The sequence below is a fragment of the Uloborus diversus genome, chromosome 9 (genome assembly GCF_026930045.1).
Source record: "Uloborus diversus isolate 005 chromosome 9, Udiv.v.3.1, whole genome shotgun sequence".
NCBI lineage: Eukaryota > Metazoa > Arthropoda > Arachnida > Araneae > Uloboridae > Uloborus > Uloborus diversus.
In genome coordinates, this window is record NC_072739.1 from 12,711,533 (window position 1) to 12,738,643 (window position 27,111).

General features: G+C 35.3%; 1 protein-coding gene across 1 annotated transcript in view; it reads left to right on the forward strand.

Annotated features, from left to right (window-relative positions):
- Nucleotides 1-27,111, forward strand: part of LOC129229754 (adhesion G-protein coupled receptor D1-like) — a 137,598-nt gene that overhangs the window by 76,626 nt on the left and 33,861 nt on the right. Inside the window, exons 17-19 of the mRNA XM_054864124.1 lie at nucleotides 1,155-1,257; nucleotides 7,372-7,519; nucleotides 18,040-18,103. Coding sequence (XP_054720099.1) covers nucleotides 1,155-1,257; nucleotides 7,372-7,519; nucleotides 18,040-18,103 — 315 coding nt within the window. The remainder of the gene's footprint in view (nucleotides 1-1,154; nucleotides 1,258-7,371; nucleotides 7,520-18,039; nucleotides 18,104-27,111) is intronic.

Genomic DNA, 27,111 nt, shown 5'->3' on the forward strand with positions numbered 1-27,111 from the left:
TCATCCAACTACAGTACTTTATATGAATTAAATCATTTAAGAAAACAGATCAGAAATAAGACTTACCACCACTAGCATTTTTCATCTTACTACAGAATCTCTCTAGTGTCATGAAATTCATCGGCTGCCTTTCGTAATGATCTACCTGCAATTACTTCTTTAGCCACATCCAGGTATGTTTCTTTAGGTGTTTTGCCCCTGCCCGTCTTGTTTTTATAGTCCCCCGCTATATCACATTTAAAAAGAAAACATAATATTAAACTAAAACTTGCATGGGGCAAGTTGTTACTTGTAACAACTAACCCCAACAAAATTGTAACAACTTGCCCCATACGACGCCACTTTAGTTCTTGGCACATATTACTGGTATTATATCTTTGTGCAAAACTTTTAAATACGTTAGCAGTTACCTAAAAAATGTAGGCTTTCACGTGGTACAGAAATAAATTCGTTTTCTGCAGCGGCTTAGTCACAAATAGATAAATAACAGCAGAAAGAAAAATTACTTCCAGACTCAAAAAACCGTTTTCCTTGAGCATGCTACTAACTGCAAGCACTCCAGTGATTGTCAGGGAATGCAGATGGGTGAGTGCTATCATCTACTGCAAGGAAAGTCAGTTTCTCCTGGCGGTTATTTTTAAATTCGAATGTAACAACCTGCTCCGTGTAACAACTAACCCCGGTCTCCCCTACTGTATAGAAGAAGTCTTTTCTTTCTTGATTTGATGGTGCTGTACCACTTTGTAGTTGGCATTTTTCCCGAATCTTGGACCGTTTCGTATATAATAATGCTAACTCGAAATCTTGCCACCACATGGCACTGTAAGCGACTTCTTTATCCAGTGCAGCGCAACTTTACAACACTTTGACACCACTTTTATAACTGCAGCTCTTGTCGTCCGTTATTGAAGTGGCAACGTACTTTGGCGGGCGCCAAGTGACCTCAAATTGTTAGATCACGCAACAGTGACCTGTCGGCTTCGACCAACTGGCTGTTACCTAAAAGAGCTGCCGGCGCGCTTGCCACTTGCTTCGTTCGCTCTTTACATTGAGATTGGTTGCTCCGGATCAGATTTGTGCTATAAACTCCGCCCACTCTCAGTGTCTAGTTGTTTAAGGTCTATGGTCACTCCGAGTATGATTTTCTATTGCAGGTGTCTACATGATCAGTTCCATATCATCCGTCTAAACTTGTCCATAGCAGCTGTCGGCACCATGTTATCTTTCTTCTCAGTGGACTTCAAGAGACATGACCCGGTGAGAAATTTCTTTTTCACTCTTTTGTTCTTCTTTCATTTTTCTGTGCTAAGTGGCACGTTAATATTTTTTTCGGGACATCATCGTAATTTCATCAGATCTGAGCGGCAACGAATTTTCAATTGAAGGCTCACCTAGATTTTTTGCATGAAATTAGTTAAAATCAATTATAATTCACGTTCCAATTACCTTGGATTGCTGGAAACATTTTTAGCTGATGTAGAAAAATGGGGGGGGGGGGGATTATGAATATTTAAATTTTAATCTCTGCTAGCATTTTTTTGGCCTCATATTAGAGGATAAAGCTAAAATATAGATTAAAATTGGAATAAACTAATAGTTAATGTTTAATTAATTAGATTGATTATAGAATATTGTATTGTCGTCGGGTCTGAGGTAACATACAAAATTTCCAAAGAATCCGACCACAGGAAGTGGGTGAAAATTGAGTTGCACGATTCCACCCGAACAGACACCAACGAAACGAAGTCAATAAAAACATGGTAAAAAAATAGCTTGAACAGCTCTCAAAAAGTTTTGAATTTTTCAAAGGCAATTTTTTCTTTAAAAACAGTTCTCAACAAAGCATGTGTGTCTATAAACAAAGTCATTCGCTCACAACTCTTTTGCCATATCCTATTGATCCATTTGTGGTCATTCTTGAGACTGCTCACAACACCCTCCCCTCCCCCTCCATTTTCAGTAGGTAGCCCGTATTTAGATCCAATCCCGTTTTTGAACCGCTTCCAATCATCCAAGAGTTTGAGCATATCCACATATAAATAATAGCCGATGATCGAGTAACCCGCGTATTTCAACAATGAAACCAGCGTCACTGCGTCATAATTTGATAATATGTTTTGGTAATGTTTAACATGCAGGAAAAGGTTTAAGGCTGAACTCGATCCGGACACTTAACTGTTTTACTGGTCAGACTGTATCATTACAGGGGAATGAAGAAACGAAAACAATTGAAGCTACCTACTGGAGATTAGGGTTCTTTTACTAGAGTTAAGGTTCAAATTTCAACTATCAGAATATCACCAAACGGGCAATGGCTTCGTTAAAATGCAGAAAAAGAGAAGCATTTTTCACCTTGTCATACCTTGACGGGCGACTTTCTTGTTATTATTAGAATACACATGAAATCAAAGAATCAAACGCTAAATTCAAATTAATTTAAGGTATATAGCTGGAATGTAATACCAATCACTGTCACAAAATGAGTGGGAGGGCTGCCGTTGTTTATCCTTCACAAATTTTTGAATATTAGGTTGTGACAGTGGCAAAATACACGTTCATTAGCCAGTGAGTTTCGTGAGACTTTATGAACGCACCCTGGGCAGGCTCCAAGGACGTAGCCAAGGGGGGGGGGGGTCCATGGGGTCCGGACCCCCCCCCCCTTCCCGAAAGACCCTTCTCCTTTTTTCTCAGTTGTTGCATCTCGCATGAACAAAATTTTTTTGAAAGATAATGATTTTATAAAACGCAGCATTCTCTCCCCTTAAATATTCCCAGTAATCGGCAATTTTCTCAGCGCTTGAGTCAATTCAGAACACGAGAACCTCGTGCAACAACTGCAGCTTCCCAATTTTCGTTTCCTTTTTGCTGTGTCACCTACTCCGTCCGAAACGGGGAAATGTCCCTTTCGACTTTCAAACCAGCTGGGTCCTGTGACCTTGAAATTGAGCCCCTCTCCTTGGTCCATCAAATTGCCATTGGCAAAGTAAAAACAAGCATTTATTGCCACTTCCGCTGTATCCCACAGGCTCTTTGGCGTGGTTTTCTTTCTTTCTCTTTTCTTTTTGGATTTTCGTGGATTTCGTAGACGCATGTTGTACGAAAGACAGCCAGAGTGAGGTGCGTTCCTGGTGAATCAGTAATTGAATTCCGATTCTTTTCTGTTTTAACACGCAGTTTTTATCTACGTTATACTTATAGAAAACATATCTTGAACAAAATTGTATGCAAAAGAAAATTAAGTTTACCCAAACTAGGTAAGTCGCAGTGCTCCCTTTTAAAGTTTTCTTGATAATACGAGCAATTTTACTTGTTAATGTGTTTTTCCATTTAAAAACTAATTTTAGATTCTAAGCCAGCAGCGAAAAAAGAAATTCTACACATTTCGTGTGTTTGAGGATGAGAAAAATAATTATTGATTTTTTTTTTTTTTTTTTTTTTTTTTTGCATTTTAACTCTATATTTTTGGCATGGTTCATTTCAGATTCATTTTATATTTTGTTAAAAATTTTATTTGAACTCTTAGATTACTTTTAGCATCTCTCTCCTTTCTGAGTGACAAATTACGTAGATTTTTTACTGATGTTTTCCCCCCAATATTTAAGCATGATCATGGAACATATAAAATGCCCAAAAAAAATTCGTGTTTGAAGGTAAAATAAATAAAATAAATGAATAAATAAAACTTGAAGTTGATGTAACAAACTTTTTACGGTATCAAAATTTTATAGAAAAATTAAATTGAAAAGTACTTGAATATTTTACTGTGATTAGTTTATGAAATTACAAGTTCGGCCATGTTAACGCATGTGATAAGTAATTTATTAGAAATTATTACTTTTAAATCTTACTGAATTGTGATTCTATGATCCCAAAAGAAAAACAGTTAGTTTTTAATTGACGAAAAAAAATCTTATTCGATGTTGTTCCATAAAACATATTTGTATATGCATCATTGGAATACATTTTCTGATTGTTATTCACTGGCTTTGTACTAAGGAGTTATTTAATTAGCATCTATGCATCCATCTTTAGTAAATTGTGAAGGTAGCATTAAATTAACAAAAAACAGGCATGTGCATTTAACTATAAATTACTAGGTGAAAATTACCGCTATTTACTGCGTTACAAGCAAAGAAACAAAAAAAGGTGAATACGAGGTAAATGTTTTTGAGCTTTTCTGTTATATATTGCCTTTTTTTTTAAACACTTATTTTCTTCAGGCTAAAGATATTTACTATTTCTTGCAATAGAGTGTTTTGCTAACATCGTATTGAAGAAAAAAAATCATTACCTGCGTCGTAAAATATGATATGTATTGTTGTTAAAATTAACAACATGTTGTTAAAATAAAATTACACAGATGCTTAATTTAATTCATTAGGTATACATTCCATTAATCGGCATGTAAAAGATCCCTTAGGTCGTATCACTTATTTTCAGGAGGACAGAGGTTCACCCATATTTGGAAACTTTGTATGTGATTTCCACTTAACATAAACTTTTTGTTAACTAATTTTAACTAATGACTCTATTAATTTCAATTATTTAATTAATTTTAGTTAATTATCATATTTTAATGATCAGTTTTAATTGGATTTATCTTAGTCTTGTGTAATTATCAGCTACTAATTCTGCTTTAGCATGCCTCCTCTTTTGAAGTTCGTGCAACCTTGGACCCCCCCCTTAACAAAGTTCTAGCTACGTGCCTGCAGGCTCTAGTAGTTTTGTCGTTCTAGGCGGTAATGACAAATCCCCCCCCCTCAAATTGGATAATAAAAACATAATATATAAAATTAAGATATTAATAAAATAAAAATAATTGTACAGTGCTAACAATTAAAGTGAGTTTCTTGTTAAATTCCAAACTGAGTTTTACATATCCAAGCACTGGTACACACTTCAAATTATCTTTTTTTGCATAAAAGTAGTGCATCTTATGGCACTGAAACATATATTAATAGTTTCAAAAGACTTTTAAATCACGCAATTTGCTGCTTCTAAAATTAAATTAAATTTCTAGTTAAGTTTCAAACTATGTTTCGCATATACAAGCACTGGTACACACTAGGTTATTTCTTTTAGCATTGAAGCAGTGAATCTTATAGCGCTGAAACAGATACTCTTACTTTTTAAAAAAGTTTCAACTTCGAAATTTGCCGCCCCTAAAATCTACCTCCTAGGCGGCCACCTGAGTCGCCTACCCCAGGAGACAGGCCTGACGCACCCCTACTTGCTTCTCGTCACGTTGATGGAACCCGTCAACGTGCAATACTGCCTGCTGTCATGGCAACGCCGACCGAAAACTGGTTTTAGGGAGAAAAAATCGTTGCGAACGTGACGTGCGAACGATGTCTGAATAACGTTTATTAATGAAAATCCAGATTCAGGACATGTGTGAATAATATATATATATGACTGTGCCATTAATATACTGTGCCTCATCATAGTGAGTTACCGATCTGTAGGCAGATGTCGCCTCATTGAAACTGAGAGTGCCAACGAACTGGTGGGGGAAGTAAATTTATCTCACCGGTACACAGTTCAACTTGTCCATTGAAGACAAATCTCGCGGGTATTAAACACAGGGCTGTGATTTAGAGGGACCAAAATTGGGCAATTGCCCCTCCCCTTGACTTGGAGAAATCAAAATATTTTTATGTAAGTTGGCGCGGTTTTGGATGTTTTTCGGTAAAATTTGCATCGAGTATACACCCTAAACCCCCTCCGGAAAAATTCGAAATGACGGACCTAATTAAACAGACTAAAAATTTAGTAAATCGTAACTCTAATGTTTTATTATTTGTTCACAGGCCTTCCTTGATTTTCTTCTACGCCCCCTGGGGAGGTGGGTCCTCCAAGTTGAGAACTGTTGACAGAACAAAAGTAAAAGAGTACATAACGCTTCACTACGTTAGTAACATTTTTTAACAAAATTAAACAAAAATTATTTCTCATTTTTTACTGAATATTCAAGAAAGTTGTTTTTAACGTCATGGGAATGCGTTCGAATTTTCGATATTTTGGATTTTTGAGGTTCTTCTGTGCTCAATAGATGACGCACCTTAAAATCTTGAGCAGAAAAACTGTTTGATCGCGTCCTCTATTGAGTAGCTTGTTAACTAGAGTGGCAAATTGGCTGAGAAAATGCCATCAAAATCACTGAATGTTCACCTTTTTATCTAACTTTCTGAAGTTTTAATATTTATATTAGGAATATAATTTCAAATTCATAATTACCATAAGTTATCACAATACACAAACAATATTTACTTCGAAGATTACCGAATTATTTTATAATTCAGAAAGTATATTTATACCAACAGTAAATTTTTTGCTTTAATTATATAAATAACAGACTGACTGTTTCGGGACAACAACGTGTTACATGTACATTAGCACACCAGAAGACAACGCACACCCATCACATTTTGACGAGTGTTAAGAGAATTTGTGTAGGCAGTTATGCGCGACAGATGGCCTGCGAGCCATATCCTGCCCACCAAGATATCCGTGTGGCATGTTGATTACTCAATGTTCCAATTCGAAAAGCAAGATTATAAGAATGTCTCAAATTTCGAACTTAGTTTCTTAAGAGCTGATGTATTCGAAAAAAAATTATTAAATAAAAACAAAAAAACCCGACTGCGTAAAAACCAAAAAAAAAAAAAAAAAACTAAAAAGAAAAATATATAAGCCCAGTAGTTAAGAATGTTATTAAGTACTACTGAATAACTACACCGTTGAAATTGTTTTATAACCGTACACAGATAGGACAAATCATAAATTCAAAAGCAGAATAGAAGGATCAACAGTCGGGGCTCATTCAAATTTTACGGGGTTCCTTGAATCAGAAAGGAACATAAATGCAATTTCTAATACAGTATTTTATGCATATGAAAGACCTGTTTTGATTTTTGAAAAATTCTTCAAAAGGTATTTTTGATCAAAAAATCCACTTCAGAAGTTATTTTTCATCAAAAAACGCTTTCCAGAAGGTTTTTTTTCACCAAAAAACCCCCTCCAGAAAGGTATTTTTCATCCAAAAAACTCTCTCCAAGAGATATTTTTGATCCAAAAACCCTCTCCAGAAGGTATCTTTGATAAAAAAAAAAACCCTATCCAGAATGTATTTTTCATCAAAAACTCCTCCGGAAAGGTATTTCTCATCAAAAAATTCCTCCGGAGATGTATTTTTCATTAAAAAAACCTCCTCCAGGAGGTATTTTTGATCAAAAACTCACTCCAGAAGGTATTTCTGGCTACGCTAATGCTCTACGATGACGATTTAATGCTAAAAATGTTTTTATAAATTGGCAACGACGGCAACTCTTTCATTTGAGTATAAAATCCTTGTTTCTGTTTTTTTCCCAGGAATTCTGCCGCGTCTTGTCTGGCTTCATTCATTACTTCTACCTGTGCGTCGGAGTGTGGCTGGCCATCCTGACGCACTCGCTCTTCAAGGGGTTCATCAAGGGGGTTGTCGACGGCAGAGTGAGGTTCTACCTGCTCATCGGCTGGGGTGAGTTCCGCTCGTAGTTAATGTGCAATGTCTTTAATGTATTGGCGAATGAAAGGATACGAAAGAGGTGTGGTATAAAAATACCAATGTCTTCTCTTTAAATACACAATTTCTTGTCTGAAGCTCTTTTTGAATCGAATTAATTCATCAAAAGTGTTAGTTACATCTTAAACTACAACTACATTTCTGACAAAAAGTTATAACGATTTACTTACTCTTAATTTTATATTCTTCATTATTTATTCGAATTTAAGTAAAACAGCAAATATATATTTCAAACTTGTATTCATATAATGGAATAAAGAGAATTAATTTCAAATATTTTACCGGTACGAACAAACATTAAGACATTACTGCATATTTAACACGGAAAGTAATAATTACATTTGTCTAAAATACTTCCCCTGCTACATTACTAATAATAATAATGTTACAGAAATAAAACATTTCTCAGATCACCACACAGAGCTAATTATAGCCGAAAGAACGTGTTAAAAACAAAGCAAATATTAAACGAAAGCACTAAATACATTTCACAATCAAGTTAAGTAAATAACACCAAATGCAAAATAAGTTTGATAAGTAGCCAAATGGCATCTATTCCTTCTCCGTGCTCTGGGACGGTAGATAGAGTAGCCAAGTGCCGACGGATGATATGAAAAGAAAATCGCGCAGCTACAGGGTGTCCAGTAAAGGACTTCCTGATTTCAAAATTCGATATCTCGAAAACAAAGGACGATATTAAAATAAAATAAACGGTAGCGTTATTGCGAAACCCATAAAAATCATATACAGGAACTCCGAACTTAGTTTTAAAAAATGCCAACAGGTGGCGCTGCACAATGTAATTGCAATAGAAGTCTCCATAAATAGTGCTGCGAAAAGTTCAGTTGTTTTAGCAGTAGTTTAGTCTCTCAGATATGCTTACATATACGCTACAAATGATCGTCCAACCTCTTCGCAGCACTACTTATGGCGACTTTTATTGTAATTACAGCATGCAGCGCCACCTGTTGGAAATTTTTAAAACTAATTTACAAGTTTCTGTAATAATTTTTATGGGTTTCACAATAAACCTTCCGTTTATTTATTCCAATGTGGTCCTTTGTTTTCGAGATATTTAATTTTGAAACCAGGGAGTCCTTTGCCTGTATGTTTTATGTATCTCTACTGTATTTAGCAGTTATATTGCATGTAACTGTACGGTGTTGGCATCTACGTTGTACAGACATGTGCTGAATGTTCATGTGATCAACATCTGTAGACCAAGCTTTTTAAATTGTTTGGACATGTGGCCACGATTAATAAAACCTTTGATGGTTAATGGACTCTTGTTAATGTAAGAAACAAAGGGATAAATAACTCAGTGCGCGTTCTATACAATATCACCAAAATCTAGTGTACGAGCTGAATACGAAACAAACTTTTCGAAAAAAAAGTATCGTTTTAAAACCTAACATTACGAATATAAAACATGTTTTTAAATATCATTCGTGAAATATTATATTGCAGTGATATACAGGGCGTCTTGAAATAGACTGACTGATTTTAAAAATTAATAACAGGAAATCGGATGAAAAAAAAAATTCTTGTAGAAAATTTATGTGGTGGGCCGTAATTCCCCCCCCCCCCCATAGTTCCAAGATTTAGTTCAAAACTTTTTCAATAGATGGTGCTGCAGATAGCCTTTAAGTCAGAAAATAAGGATTGAAATTCAATGACTTTTCTCCGATCACGACACGTGATTGCAGCCGGCGGTAGACATTTTGGAATATTGTTGCGTAATTTTATGTATTAAAAACATTTTTCGAAAAACTATAATGTAATTTTGTACATTTCTTTGATTCGCGGTTTTACGATCTGCAGCGCCATCTATTGGACAATTCTTGAACTAAAATTTCCGTTGGGGGGGGGGGCAAATCTTACGGGACACCGCATGAATTTTCTGCAAGATTTTTTTTTTTTTAATCATTAACCGTTTTTCTGTTATAAATTTTTCAAAACAGTCAGGCTTTTTCAGGGCGCTCTGTATTTTAATCGTGTTGAGCTATAAATGATTAAGAGGGAATGAAGTGATTTTTAGTACTGTAAAAGCATTCGTTTTCGCGAATAGAAAATTTTGAGGAAATGTATGTATCAGTGATTTCGCGATTTTTAAAACATATGAAGTTCAAATAGATCGCGAGAATCGAATTTTCGTGAATATGATTGGCTCGCGAAAATAAGTACTTTTGTAGTTATCAAGTCTATTCATGGCTAGAAAAAAAATCATTTTTTTAAAATTGAAATTGGGTTCAAATAATTTGATGGTTTACTAGGCAAGGGAAATGAAATGCCTTAACTTGAAAGTGATTTTGCATGACATGACATGAGTAAAAGTGAGTAACCTTGCCAATCAGGAAGGTATGCTTGCCGGCTGCCGGATGCCTATGCATGCGTCGTGAAATTTGATTGGAACTGTTGGTCTACTAGACAAAACTATAAGACTTTTGGTCGATCGGATTGATTTTAAAAATGTAATGTAATGTGCATTTTGATGTGTTTCCCAACAAAATTAATTGAATCCCCCCCCCCCTCTGTTGAAATTTTTTAAATGACGCACTTGGATATGACTTCGTTTTTTAACTGAGCAGCGTTTAGGACGTCCAAGAAATTGTATAGGTAATGATAATACTGCTGCCATCTATGAACTATCAACCTAAGTAATTAAATAGACTCACATATACTACGGCTAATAGAGATGTATTTTGCTACTGTGAAACTGTTAAGATTTCAAAATAAGTATTTCAGCATATATGAGAAAGAAAAGCTCTCGAAAGAATTCGATAATGTAGAACTTAAAATGTGTGACAAAATATTTTTTATCTGACAAAATTATGCGCATTATATCTTTCAGTTTTATTTCTTTTTTATTACTGTATATATAAACTAGCAGTACTCGCCCGGCGATACCCGTGCTAAGAATATAAAAAAAATTCGTTGATCAAAAAAATCCACGACCACCTCCTCACCCATGTAAAATACTCACTTTTCAAAAAAAAAAAAAAAAAAGAACCTGTTAATGTCTTTTTGAAATTTAAAACTATTCGCGAAAACATTTTGAAAAATCTACAGAAGCTTTAAGACTCAAAATAATCATCCAACTGTATAGTTCATCGCTTAACGTGCCAAGGTTCCATGGTACCATAACCCTATCCTTTTGCGAATGAAGCGGTTTTTATCTGCAATTTGAAATGCTTCATCAAATAACCAAAAAATACATCAAATAGTATCTCTCAAATGTAAAATAATTTTGCAACTCTATTGCTTGTCGCCAAACTCGGCAAGCGACCACGCTACCGTAACTCAGCTCTTAGCGAGCGAAGCAAACTCCGATTGATTAACCATCCCATCTAACGAAAAAGAAAAAAAATCCCGTGGAATATTCGAAAATCGTCGCCAGAAAAAAAAGAAGAAAACAACAAATTTTATTTAATTAAAAACAAATCAAACTTTTTTTTGGAATTCAAAACAATCCGCCAAAACATTGAATTACATTTACAGGTAACAAATAAATACCTTTGTGCTGAAAATTAAAATAATTAGTTATCCATCCTTGTGCTTCATAACTTTGGGTAACTAATTATTTTACATTTACAGTTGCTTTAAAACTTTAAATAATTTTCCAACTATTGTTATCGCCTAACTCGCCAAAAGAACGGGATACTGGAATTCAGCATTTTTGCGAGTGAAGCGGATATACATTTTTTTCCTTTTATTTTCTTTGCAATTAAAAAAAGTTTCGCCAAATAAACGAAAAAGACGTCAAATTACATGAACAGTAGCTTTTAAAAGTAAAAAATTCCCCTAATCTATTTTTTATCGCCAAACTCGCCAAGTGACCCCACTGCTGTAACCCAACCGATTTACAGTTGATGCAAACTCCGATCGATTAGCAACATGATCAAAGAAAAAAAGTCCCTTGATTAAAAGGAATCCTCCCTCCCCCCTCTGATGTAAAATAATCAATTTATTTTACTAAAATGCGTAAACAGCCTTTAAATAGCTGAAAACAATTATTTTCAATTTAAATATTTCGCCAAATAAAAAAAATATTTTTCAAAATTACATTAACAGTAGCTTTTAAATTGTAAAAAAAAAATCCTGCAATTCTATTACTTATCGCCAAACTCGCCAAGTGACGGCGCTACTGGAACCCACCCAATTAGCGAGCGAAGTGAACTCCGACCAATTAGCGATCCACTGTTTTTAACGAAAATGTTCAAACGAAAATTACACAGCAGAAAAACAACGTAATTTAAAAACACGGTACATCTACTACGAAAAGGAAATCTTGTATCCCGTACCCCGTAAAATGTAAGACAATTTGAAAAATATGCTTACATCGACGTCATGTCTGCTCCGTCTTTTCTAATTTCTATTTTAATGGAACGTTCGCACTTATTTATGACTCGATTTATTCATTTAGCAAATAATTTTACATGTTAATGGATCATTTAAAGTCTATTTGGCGAATTACTGCGGATTTTCATTTGGCGGAATTTTTACTTTAAATGGCTTGGTTTAATTATTTGGAAAATTACATTTCATTTCATTAATTTTGTTTCAATTCTTGTTTTTTGTTGAAAAAAAAAGCACAGTGACAAAATAATGCATGGTTTCATCATAAAGTTTCTACGTAGATATAATTAAACATGCTAACAAAATAAGCTAAACAAAAACAATCGATTAACGAGATTAATAATGCGCCGTAAAGTACCTATAACGAAAAAAAAACTTGTCTCCGATATAATAAAGGTAACAGTTTTCAAAGAGAGTCGACGGCTCTTTAAAATCCTCGTCTGCAATAGTTTCGAAAATATTCATCAGAATGGGTGAGTCTAAGGGCATAAAAAACACGTTTCAAATAAGAGAAATATTCCTCAGTATCGCCATTAAAACAAAATATATCATTCACCCTTAAAAATAACGTTTTTTTTAAGACTGCACATCCATTAAAATCGTACACGAAAACATCGACTTGCGAAAGCCTAATCAAAAGGGTAAATATATTTTAAATGCCCTGCTACAGACAAAGCATCAATGCATTAAAAACCGATTGCAAGAAATTTTACTTCTAGCTACTCAAGCAAGAAATGGCAGCAAATAATATTGTTCAGCCTTTCTTCAAGCTAAAATTAATCTCGCGCAAAAAATGGAGGAAGAAATTTCTTTTTGAAATAAATTAATTTTTACTTCAAATGCTTATAACTTTTTTTGTATTCATGCTTCGATGTCCGTGGTTTTAGTCCTTGCGGATATTTTCGAAATGATTATTTTTTACAGGCTTTCCAACGGTACAAAAACCGAAAAAATCGGACCATTTTTTTTGGCATAGACGTATGTTCAAGTGGACATAAAATTGAGTTTTTAATTAATATCTCCGTTAATTAGCATCCTACGTGGATGAGGCTGAAATATTCGTAACCCTCGTAAAATTTAGAATTTTTTTAATACCTGGTTCGACCCTGAACTCGAGCCCATTGTTGAGAATGTTGCATATGAGTGCAGAACATTCCCCATCCCGTTTCACCCCCTTAAAATCGAAAAATTCTTTCTTAGCACACGCTTACGTCATAAAATGAACCTATGTTCCAAATTTCAGTTTTTTAGCGTCAGTAGGTTTGGCTGTGCGTTGATTTTATTTTTTCAGATTAACTCCCGGGTGTCCGATATGGCTTACCAAGTTCGCAGGTGGGAACGGAGATCAAAAAATTCAATTCGGTGGTACGTGGAGTGTCGTAATTGTTATGGATTTAAAAAACTAATCTTGTATTACACAAAACATATACATTATAGATAATAATGGATTTTGAACTGGATTTACATGGAAGATATTGCAGTACTTCACAGGTTAAGCCTCTCACTGGAGGAGATGTTTGCTCACGACACTTTTCTTTGAGATTGTGATTCATGCTACGGATAAAACACTTTTTTCAACTTATTCGTACCTATAGTGCAAATTTACAGGTAGTTGCTCATCCGTTATGCTATCGTAATTCACTAAACTTTTCTTGCATGTAAGGGAAACATAAACACAATAAAAAAGTAGTAACCACTTAATATGCCAGAATGTCACTGCATTTTCGCCCAATGTCTAAAGTATTCGTTCTTAACAAAACTCAAACCATTTACCAGCTTCGTAAGAAAACGGCAGTTTTTTCCTTTTGTGTGTGTGCTGCCATCTACTGACGTTCTCAGCAATATCTTTAATAATTTCCGTCTTATTCACCATTGAAATTATTTGATATATATGATTTTAATTTTCCAAATAAAGTTGTTAAAATATTCTATTTGATGATATTTTAACTTTAACACCCGTTGTACTTTGCCCTGGAAAAGGAGCGGATGCAGAAATTTTTTAAAGGAAGCAGGGGATTCGAAGTCCCCTTAGCTTCTCAACAAATTTGCTTAACTGAATTTTCATGAGTGTCATTGAAAATGCTTTTTAGATAATCCCTTAATACCAATTAATCCACTTAAGTCCAGAAATCTTGTTCTCTAATTTACTTCGAATGAAGACGTAATATAGAGATCAGAGATGGGCAATGGCGTCCTTTTTAATCATCCGTTCATCAGAGGATCGTTCATTCTTTTTGGCCCGTTCATTGACTCGTTCATTTGAACGCCGTCGTTCAGTTAAAAATGCTTCAGGTGATTCTCTATGTAAGATATACTCACGTAAATTTGAAATATTTCACAAGAACAGCAGCAATATTCTTTCAAGGATAAACAACAAAAATTATTTAAAAGTAAGAAAATGTGCCTATAAAAGATTAATCAAAAAATATTTTACTTAGGCTCAGATGCTTACAGCCAATTTTTACCGATGGACCAGTGGCGCCCAACCTTTTTTTGCGCGGAAGTCACAAATCATCGTGGGCCAGAGCACATAAAATTTCAAAATATTTCATTCTGTACTAAGCATGGAAAATACGGAAAAGGGAAGAATATTTACTAACCAAATTCACATCGCACTACTGCGATTTATCGATAAATTTACATTATATATGCATTCTTTGACACCCTCTTTTAAATTTTTAAACTTCAGGCCTAAAATTTCAAGAATTCCTTTAAATTCATTCAGTGTGCTTTTTCTTTACTAATAATAAAGCTCTGAGTTTGTTTGGATATCCGTCGGGATATCTGTCCGGATCTCTCTGACGCGCATGCCTAAACCATTCGGCCAATTTTCATGAAAATTGGTACAAAATCAGTTTGTAGCATGAGGGTGTGCATCTCGAAGCGATTTTTCGAAAATTCCATTTTATTCTTTCTCTATTCCAATTTCAAGAACATTTTCCCGAGCAAATTATTATAACATGAACGAGTAAATTACCATAACGTAGACGAGCGAATTATCATTACGTGGGCGAACAAATTATCATAACGTGGACGAGCAAATTACCATAACAGAGGCGAGCGAACTAACGTAGCAAATTGGTAAGAAATTCATCATCAATTATTTGTAAATATTCAGGCGAACAAAATGACCTTTTAATTTTCTACTACGGACAAAGCTTTGGTGGATACCACTAGTACTGAATAAACATTAATACAATACACAGCGATATTTGTTCACTTCTTTCAGCATGCAAAATCGTGCAGAACATAAAGAGCTATGCTTAAAGAAGAAGTCTGAATTATTAGAGCACGTTTATTTATGCTTCGTCAATAAACTACAGTGAAACTCCTCCGAGCGGCCACCTGTCTTAAGCAACCACCCCTCTTAACGGCCACTTTTTGCGGCACGGATTTTTTTTTGCCCATAGACTTAATGTTAAAAACAACCCTAGCGACAGCAACCCAACCCTTCTGAACGGCCACCGAGTGCATGCGTCCATTGTATTTTTCAGGAAAATCTATTCACTTTCTGTTTCTAACCTGCTGCTTTTCAGTTCAAAGAGGATAATTCTTATTGGCCTTTAACGAATTCCGATACTTTTGGAGTAAAAATGCCATTTATGTTTATTTTATTAGTTGGTCAGAGTGTGCGTGTAATCCGGGTTGCAAACAACTCTGTCGGCGATCATTTTATGAATCGCGAACTAATTATTGAAATTCAGAGCTTTATGAACGCGGAAAATCGGCGACAGAATTAATAGAGTACAATTTCGAATTCCTTCCAGCACGAAACAGCAATAAAGAGCTTTGATAATTACACTGCCGACTGAGAAACATTTTGTGGTTAACGAGTCAGCGAAAATAAGCGTTTTTCAATCAAATCTAGTATTAGTTTGGGATTGGTTCAGTTCGTTGTGTGTAATTGACGTCTTTTGAGCAAATTCATTTTCATGCCCTTCAGGCACTAATTCGGCCTCTGACAATCCATTTGCGTTTTGTAATCATGAGCAAACTAAACTTTCAACTGAAGTGATTTTGGGGATAATAAATAAAGTCATCGGAAAATCAGATGCAATGACAAATGAATTGGTTAGAGCTATTTATTTATCATTTTAAATTGAAAAACATTTTGAATAGCAAAAAGCAACATTTTGAATTCCATTTTAAAAACAATTGGTGGAGAAGATTAAAATTTTAAGCCTCAAAGTGTATCCTTTCTTCGAAACATGTAAACAATAATTAAATTATATACTATTTCCCTTTAAGAACAGTCTCACACTTCATTCTATGTATTAGACTTGCTTATGTTGTGTATTTTAAAATTATATTGCAAATGTAACGAAAACCCTTTAAAGCGGCCACCCCCTCTCAACGGCCGAAATTTTGCGGAACGGAGGATCGGCCATCAAAGAGATTTCACTACATACTAATATGTTTCATCAAACTGTTTAAATTTATTCGGAACTCCAGCGCTCGAATACGCTACCTTGCGGTGATTTACAAAACTGCAAATGAAACTAAAACATTGCCACGTTGCGTTCCACGTGTGTCTGTTGACGTAAACACAGGCAGTTTGTTCTGAGTATTTATTAACGCAATCGAAGTGTCTTAGTTTGCTTTCAGCTACAGAAATTAATTCGTCCCTTAGTAATATTCACGAGCTTCTCAAAATAATGTTAGTTTTCATTATTTCCTTCATAATTGGTGAAAGCGAAAATTCTGGATTAACAAACTTGGATAACGTTATACAAGGTAAAAAAATTTTTTGTTTTGTATGAATTTGTAAGAATATGGGGTTTTTTTTAATCTTAAATTAATTAAACTTACCATATTTTACAGCAGCATTTAGTTGGAATGGACAGTATGCAAAATATTTTCTTGAATATATTATCGTAGAACAAAATGAATAACCGAGAAAGAATTTACTTTATTCCTTTTATTCTCAGCTGAAAGGTTCCGCCAAATTTGTTTAGGGTTATAGTTTTAGTATTGTGCGAGCTAAGTATCCTTGGCGAGATTTCGCGTTTTTAGTTAAACCATTTTTAATTTTTATCATGAGTGGAATAAAATGGTAGTAAGATTACAGAATTCGATAAGTGAAAAGAAATAATGGTCAATCAACTGAAAAGAAAACTACCACCATATATCCGTAACAATTTTGTTGATGATTTGCATAACATGACACAATTAAATCGTAACTCAGAAATTAGAAAAATCGAAACAGAAAATTTTTAAATTAACCGATTTGGGAATTCGAAAGAAATAACTCATAGAAATGCAAAAATATAAGCGCTACCCAAGCAAGGCAAAAAAATATCATCTTCTTTCGATAACAATTTGTAATGTCATATTGAATTTTCTAGCATTAATTGTTATTCTTGTCAGGCCACAATTATTATTTAGTTTTATCAAGAATTGATAAATATCGAATTCAACATCGTGGAAATAGCTGCTCAGAACTACGAACTACGTAGTTTGCATTAATCTTTGACGTTTAGTAATGCTTCTTGAATTCTCATTTCTTTCTACGTGGGCCAGAATATCCACAAGACTTTGAAAATTAATTTAAAAAGAATAAAGCGAAAAAATCATACGTACGAACAAAAATCACAACACTTTTAGCATTTTCTTCGTTACCATGTGCGTTTGTTTTAGTTTTTAAGTCCGCCATTAGACAGTGACTTCAGTGCCCCCTATAGTTCGTTGGAGTTGCGAATTTTCAATTCATCTTTAAAAATACTTGTTTATTTATTTAATTATTTTAATACAATTTTTAGTTTTTGGCATTGTCACCAGGGATGGAAATTTCATTGCAACTAATTCTTTAGAAAATTTTGAGAAATCCTAGATTTGGGTTACATCTCTTTGCTTCTCACTGACTCATATGAGGTCACACTTTGAGGGGGCAGGATTTCATAAAATTGTGACAATTTTGATTATGAGAAGGGAGGGGTTAAAAGGATTGCGACGTCACGCATTCTTTACCACGATATGGTTATACAAAATAGCGTGACACGAGATAAAGGTGGGATGGGGAATCTGAAGCTTGCACAATAGAGAGGGAGTCTCATTTGTTGAAAAAAGTGTAACGTCATTTGTACGGGACGCCCCTAAGTTCTGTTCTTTTTGTTTTTCAGGATTGCCTCTTGTGTGGGTCGGCGTAATCGTTGCATCATCACCCAGTTACGGTTACGAGGACAGGTAAGATCTAATCTGTTTGTCTACAAATGGTTTTAGTTCCAATAATTACAATTTATTTCCATTAATTACATTTTAATTTCCATTAATAGCTAGCGCGTGAGTAATTACTTTTTTTCCTGGCTCTAATGTTCCCACGCGTGTTACTGGGCGCCATATTATGAAAAGCAGAGTACGACTGCAGTTATGGCGCTCGTTTCACGTTTATTGGTAATTTTTGAATTTATCTTATTTTGTTGTTATTATTATTATTATTGCGTTTTAACGCTATAATATTAACGCTATAATAATTGCGTTTTAACGCTAAGATTGTTGTCAATTTAGAGGGACAAAGAAATTTTCCTCGCTTAGTCAAATACGCCGCTTGATCGTATAATCTTTCTTGGAACCGAAGATATTCGACTAAGCGGGACCGATAGTAATTCGAAAAAGAATAAAGATAAAATGATGCGGTCTGCATTAAACAGAAGGAAAAGAAGCCGGATTTTGCCTGGCAACGAAACAAAAATAGTTCTGTGGGCGACCAACAGATGGTGCTGTCCTATATCTAATGCAGGATGATGCAAAGCAACAAACGATATAAAAAAGAGCAACTATTGCAGAAAGTTGGAGTTATGCCTTGGAATGCTGTGCATATGAGAAAGCCCTTTTAGTTAAACTACATTATAAGAATTATGGAAATACAAGCTGCGTCGCTCGGCTTTGCAGGGTATACCGCGAAAATAAAAGTTATTTCAAGCGACACGTGCTCAACAATCAGACTTAAACAAAAAAAAAAAAAAAAAAAAAACAGTAAGATTTTGTTGCAGATTGTAGAAAAATAATCAAAACGTAAACATTTTAAATCCAGCGAGTACAGGAAAAGCCTTTAAAACAAAAGTCAGAATTTTACTTATTCATATTCTAGAAAAAAATGGCAATAGACATTTTCGTCTCCATTTTGTTCTTCACGCTGCAAAATTTTTAAAGCATTATTACGGAAAGTTGAGCTGAAGCACTGGATAATAATTTGAATGGAGGAAAGCCTTCGAAAAATAGGGGTTTTGTGTCGAAACCCAAGTATCATAATGAATAGTTTCAAATTGATCCCTCCACTAATTATTAGCGGAGGATTATGTTAAATAGCCAAGCATAAAGACAGGAAAATCTATCAATACCTGGTTCAATGGTCTGTTCATTGGCGTTCGGAAGAAGTAACTCGGATATAGATACATACATAGATACGCTCAGTTTTTAATTATATAGGATAAAAAACTGCAGCGCCATGTATTGGTCGCCAACAACCATTTTTGTTTCGCTGCCATACAAAACCGGGCTACTTTTCTATCCGTATCGTGCAAACCGCATTTTTTTTATCTTTATCCGTTATCGAATAGTTCAACTTTAAAGTTCGTACTGGCTTTTGGATCACCATGTACTTTGAGGTGTATTCCCCTATGACGAACGTTTCAATATTTAGTAAATCCTCTATAAGTTGCAATAAGAACTTTGCACCGACCCATCAGGGAAAAAATTTACTTCTGAACGCACTCCTACCCTATTTCACGGAACAAGAGCCTGATAGTACTTTCATAAAAATAAGAAATTGCAGCGTCAAATAGCAATTTACAGTAATATGCAATTTGAAGTTATTTCTTTTTTACTTTTTATGCACAAAAGGTACTTATTTAACAAAAAACTGTCATTTTGTTTATTTATCTATTTTTTTTTCTTTTTTTTTTTAATTCTTAGCTGCAAACTTCATTGCAGCAATTTTGTACCCGATGAAGATCAACAAATTTCAACTTAAGATTTTCCCCAAAATTAACAATTGGCATAGCTTGAACATGCAAAACAAAATCCTCGTCATGAAAAACATATACAGTAAAACCTCTCAATGAGGGGCGCTAATGGGACCAGGCATTTTGAAACTTAAATAGAGGTGTTCCTTCTTCGGAGGTATTTTAGTTTATGTAAGCAATGTTTTAACACAGTCATGCTGTGTTTTTTATGAACTTACACTATTAACATTAAAGATTAAATTCTAAATATTGTATATCTTATACATATAAAATCTGAGTATCTATCTATCTATCTATGTCCAAGCTTCTTCTCCCGAACGACAGTGAACTGACCATCGAACCAGGTATCGATGGATTCGTCATCTTCCCGTCTTCATGTTTGGCTATTTAACATAATCCTCCGATAATAATTAGCGGAGATATCAATTAAAAATTATTAATTATGACTCTTAGATTTCAAAATAAAATCCATATTTTTCGAAGGCTTTCCACCATTCAAATTATTATTCAGTGCTTCATCTCAACTTTCCGGATGAACGCTTTTATTAAAATGTATAGCGGGTGAAGAAAATCATTGAGATGAAAGATCTGTTGCCATTTTTTTCTCGAATATAAAGAAATAAAATTAGGCTTTTGTTTTAAGGCTTTTCCTGTAATCAGGGTGTTTAAGTTGTTTACTTTTCGATTATTTTGCCGTAATCTGCAGCAAAATTTTGCTGTTTTTTTTTTTTTTTTGTCCAAGCCTGATTGTTAAATACGCGTCACATGACATAACTTTCATTTTCGAGGAGGACCGTGCACGTCGTAAAGTAAATGAGTGATTTACAAGTTATTTGAGTTCTTTGAGGGTTTGTACCTGGAAAACGGATTGATGTAATTCTTGTACGACCATGTGGATAGAATCCATCCAAATATTTATCTGAGTGGTATGTTGCATTAATAAACACCCGGGAAACACCGGGTAGTAGACTATTTTATGTAAAAAGCGGATTGTTATTGTGCATAAATATTTCCGATATAGTCTATCAGATGTAATTCAGTTTAACGTGAGTAAAGATTATTGTTGATAATGCATATATTTTCCCCTTTTGTGCTGACTGAAAATGTACTCATAACTTGTATCATTGATAACGATTATTAACGTTGATGAGGTGTTTTGGCAAAAATATGTTTTACTGGTGTTTTGCAAACCTTGCTTTACGCGCATTTATTTATTCCTTAACGCGTTAGAAACTAGTGTCAGTGTACTACAAAAGCATCAACTGGACTGCTCTTACATTTTTTAGGTAGCCCGTGCAACGCCGGGCACGCAGCTAGTATATATATATACAGTGTGATTATAATTAAAGTTCCACTTTCAAAACGCTGTAAAAATAAAACCACTGGTCAGAAGGACCTCAAACTTCAACGGAATATTATCGAAGAAGGGGGAAAACATATAGCAGAAGAAAAGTAAATAAGTTGGAATTTTTAGCAATAGATGGCGCTTCAAGTGTCAGAATATGTAAATCAAAACACCTCTCATGTGCACGACTCATTGAAGTTGTGATAAAAACGCCAAACACACGTTTTTTCCTTATTTCGCATCTGAGAAGTTCACTATGACTGTCTCAATGAAAGACCTGGCAGTCCCGATCACCTGATCTTAACCCGTGTGACTTCTGGATATGGGGCTATCTGAAAGCTGTTGTGTTCAGTGCTCTGATTTGCAAACTTTGCTGAGTTTAGGCACGCATTGCACAAACATTCTAAACGTGACCCCGGAAACACTTCAATCAGTCGTGGAACATGCTGTTTCTCGATTTCAACTTGTTACAAAAAACGGGGGACATCATATTGAACATCTTTTGGGTCAGTGTCACGAAAATTAAAGACCGATTTGATTTTTACTGATGCTTTTTATGCGGTTTTCAGTCTCAGGACAATTAAAAACCGATTTTACCCATCCGATGTGATATAACCTTGCCGTGTTGGATGGACTTACTTAACCAAGAGTATCACACTTGTACCCTCGTGCACGCTGAATAGTACGGTGTTTTAACATTTTGTTTACACCTTAAGTGATATTTTATGATTTATTTGTCATTTGTAGTCGATCACTATTAAATTAGGATGCTTACAGCACCATCTATTGCTACAAATTCCAACTATTTATTTTTCTTCTGCCATGAAGTTCCCCCCTTCTTCAATAAGATTCCGTTAAAATTTGACGACATTCTGACCAGTGGTTTTATTTTTACAACGTTTTGAAAGTGGAATTTTAATTATAATCACCCTGTATATATATATATATATATATATATATATATATATATATATATATATATATATATATATATATATATATATATATATATACTAAATAAAACTCACAGTAAATGAAAAACATATACAGTAAAACCTCTCAATAAGGGACGCAAATAATTGCATGGATTTGCTCCATGTAATGTAATTTACAATGCAAGACTAGATAGTTAGAAGCTACAAAACTAGTTAGTTTCTGTGTTAAAAGTCTAGTTATTTTTTGTACCCTCTCTTTTGGCCCTTAGCTCACTCGAATAATTATCCGAGTGTGCTAATCATGCATGTCAATTTCAGCAAGACTTTACAATATAAACTTGTCTAACTTATGTTAGTGTTGAAATCTCCTCAATTAATTTTTAGAGGGAAAGTGAAGCTTGAACTGCTGTAAATTCACTTTTTCTTATGCAGTGACTGTCCCGCAATCAGAGTGTCCCTTAATTAGATGCAAATACATGGAGGTCCCTATTCAAATGAACTGGAACCAGAAAAAATGCCCCTTGGAATAGATATAGAGAATTTCGAGAAACATGAAAATCAGGGCAAAAAAAAAATAATAATTTGAATTTTTGTTTCTTGAATTCAAATTATGTTTTTCGCAATCACGAGTGCGTGTCTGTATGTAGGCGTGTGTTTATATGTGTGAGGGGGGATGTGTGTTTGTGTGTGGGGGTACGTGTATGTAGGCATGTGTGTTTATGTCTGTGTGCAGGTATGAGTGTGTGGGTAGTTGTGTGTATGAGTGTTTGTGTGGGGTGGGGGGAATGTGTATGTATGTGTAGGCATATGTGTTTGTGTCTGTGTGCAGGCATGAGTGTGTGTCTGTGTGCAGGCATGAGTGTGTGTAAGTGTGCAGGCATGAGTGTGTGTATGTGTAGGTGTCTGCATGTAATGCGTGTGTGTGTGTGTGTATGTGTACACACACACACACGGATAGTACTAAAACAGATTCTGTTACAGTAAACTAATTTCGGAAATTTCGAATTGCAACACCAATATTTTTCTTGCGCAAATTGATCCGCGTATTGAAAATCCTGAAATTGCGTTGTAACGAGCGGCGTGTGACAAAAACTGCAAAGATTAAAATTGTTTATGTTAGTGACAATATAAAAAAGAAGCATTTTGCATAACTCACAGGATAAGACAGTAGTAGAAGCACCAACCACTAAACACCAAGCGCAAAGCTTAAGGACAAAGTCTTTGAAGTGCAGAGTGGAAAGTGTGTTTCTTCAATTGGTGCTTAAATGTTCGAACAAACAATTTTCTTCACATGTCGATCGATCCAACGCCTTTTTTGGCTCATCAATACACTGAACAATTTGCGCAAAGAAAAGTGAGTGTTGTCATTTGAAATTTTTGAGATTCTATCACTGTAAACGCAGTCAGGAGATCACTGCGTTGTATAAAATCAGCAACCTCAAACGCATTCCTTCAGATAACCGTATCTAAAGTTCAGCGAATAGGCCGCTAGGACTCCGTATACAGGGAAAGTTACTTTTGTATATTCAGAAAATTACAGCCCAATAACCAGGGCTAAAGCTGAAATACATGAAAACACCGCCAGCTCAGTCATTTCCAGCCGAGGACTGCAGTTTCGTGCTTATTAGCACTCATATGCCCGGCATAAGAAAGTGACTGAGCTGGAGATGGAAAACCTCTTAAGGAAGCCAAGAGCGCCAAACAAACTGGTAGCTAATATAGAATTAGCGCAGACCAGACGAGTGACCGAAGCAATAGTTCGGTTCAACTCGAGGATTGAAGGCAAGGTATATTCAGTAAATTACCGCCCAATAGCCAGGGCTAAAGAAGAATTACATCGCCACAGGCACGTAGCTAGAACTTTGTTAAGGGGGGGGGGGGGCAAGGTTGCACGAGCTTCAAAAGAGGAGGCATGCTAAAGCAGAATTAGTAACTCATATTTACGTTAAAAAATAAATATAATTAAAACTAATTATGAAAATATAATTAACTAAAATTAATTTAATAATTGAAATTTATAGAGCAATTAGTTAGAGTTAGTTGACATTGCTGTCTTTGTGGATTTTAAATCGGCTTTTGACCGCGTGTGGAGAAGATTGCTCTTTAAAAAACTTTCTAACTTGAAAGTTTCAGGCTATCTCTTTAAATGGATTAGTGACTTCTTATCACAGAGGTTCATAAATGTCAAATTTGGAAGTTCTCGTTCTGGCTACGGGCAGACTAGGCAAGGCCTTCCTTAAGGCTCAGTGATCTGCTTTATGCTGATGACCTCGTCATATGGTCAACTGGCTCTAATATCCCTGCCTTGGAGGGAATCCTTAATAAAGCCCTTGAAGCTCTTGAAGCATGGACCCTGGAAAACGAGTTCAAGATAAATTCTGAAAAGACAACTTTTGGACTTTTTCACTCTGAGCACAAAGAAGCACGACATCCGTTTGATCTATAGTGATACATATTTGAACAGGACTGATTGTGCAACTTACTTGGGCATGGCACTGGACTCTAAACTACACTGGTCTAATTACATTCATCTCGTGGTCGAAAAGCTGACGAGTAGATTTAACTTGCTGAAAAGAATAGCTGGTGTAAAATGGAGAGCTACCCAGAGCGTTCTTATCTCCACCTTCAATGCATACATTAAACCAATTTTCGATTACAGTGCTGAACTCCTTATCACCGCTTCTGATAGTGCTCTAGATAAACTGGACGTTACACAAAACAAGGCATTAAGACTCATTACTGGTGCGGCAAAATCAACCCCTATTGCTGCTATGGAATTGCAAACTGCGACTTATTGTTTGTCAGATAGAAGAACCTTCAGTGCTCTATCTCTAGGTGAGAGATTGCTTAGAAAAGAGGGATTTTGGAACAGCTACATCCCTCCTCAGATCAAACTCAAAACACAACATCCTTTCTTATTTGAGTTTCACAGACTTGGTACAGACCTCGATGTCTCGAGCATCAGACAGCCCAATTTTAGACCATCTATTTTCCCAGGTACTTTAAATTACGCTACTGCTAATTTGGACTTGGTGTACTCTTCGTAAACAGTCTTCCTCACAGGCTGAGTTAAGGGCTTCTGCCCTGGCTACTATTCATGAAAGGTATCCATTTCAAAATTGGCTTCACGTTTATACCGATGGATCTGCCACAGCCTCCACTGGTAGGGCTGGTGCAGGCGCTTTTTCCAAATTTTTCAGCCTGAAGGAATCTCATAGTGCCTGGTCAGATAATTTTGACGGTGAAGTTTTTGTAATTTATGTGTCCCTTAGGGCTATCACTGGGATTTCTTGCCAAAAAATTGTTATTTTTGTTGACTCTCAAGCTGCAATACAATCAATCACAGACTATAACCTTTTCCCAACAGAGACTGAGTTTGAATGTAAACTCATTATTAGTTCACTTCTTGAGACCGGTAAAGACGTTGTGCTCCAATGGATACCAAGCCACTGCGGCATCCATGGCAACGAGCAAGCTGACTTGTTGGCTAAAGAGGCTTCAACATTAAATCCACCTCGCCTCCCAATCCCTCTTCGAAACGCCAAGCGACATCTTGGGAGCAATATCAGGCTCAAAAGAATTTCATCTCTCCGTTGCATTGCCAGCGGAAAATCTTGGGCGTGTCTTCTTGAAGACTAAACAAGACTGCAACTTCCCTTCTCCCTAGAGTTGAAGGGGTTACATCTTTTCGTCTCATTACTGGTCACGATTACTTACAAGCCCATCTTTTTAAAATCGGACTGGCCAGTTCCCCGCTGTGCCCACTATGTGAAGGGACTAAGCAAATGACAGGGGAGCATCTTTTTGATTGCCCCGTTCTTCTCGACGTGCTGAAGGATGTCGACTTCAGGGAGCTTCCCCGCTCTGCTACAGCATCTTTGTTGTATTGGACTGAAAGACGCCTTATGTCCGAGAGGACGTTGGTGGGCGTAATTTAAAAAAAAAAAAAAAAATTAGTTGACAAAAATTATTTATGTTTTTTAATTTAGTTTTTTATGAAGTGGCAAAGAAATTATTGTCAGTTTATAAAATTAACATTAAACTATAAGTTATCCCATACTAAGTTTTCAAACATGGATAGAAAAATTTCATCACATAAGCTTCCTCTGTTCTGATGCTTTGCAAATGAGTGATATAATTCCTATTAATAAAAAGTTCACAATAAAAGAAAATCGGAAAACAAAAACTGTTCTAGGGATTACTTGGAAAATGCAGGTGATAATTTAATAAAATATTAAAGCTTTGTAGTATATTTCAACAAAATATGTACAAGTCATTTTATTTGAAAAAATAAAGAAATTTGTATCTATCGAGTCGAATGTATAACTGTATAAATGCTATATAACGTAATTCCGCCACCCTGTTCGATTTGAACAAGATTTCTCGCAAAATTCAACCACCCTCTCGACGAAAATATTAGCAAGGTTTCATTTAAAAAACTTTAACTAGTTCTTTATTTATTTACGTTTATAACATTCTCTTGATCAGACGAAATTGAATGAAATTTCTAATTTTATCCGTTTTCTAATTATCATTTCTAACTATCATTTAAAAGCTTGAACAAACTATTAACTCTTTGAGGGACAGACTTCCTTTCCTGCAATCATTTAAAAAAAAAAAAAGGCGCATTGCCGTTTTTTTATCGTTATTATTATTTTTTTTTGCAACGAATTGGTAAAATAAGCTATCTTAGAATCCGTTATGGTATTTTTTTTTATTTCTAATGGGGCTTCGTTAGTGGCTTTAGCTTTTTCGGACCTAGGGTGAACCACCGATATGGCATCTAGTCTTTCATATGCTAACATTAATTCGCGGATGTGACTGGCACAGGAGGTTTTGACGCCGAATTTCCACCAGATGGAAACACTTGAGCTCTCTGCGATGCGAAACTGCACTAGGGGTTTAATTTTGTCAAGCCAAACGAATACCACCTATCTCACCACCAAACGC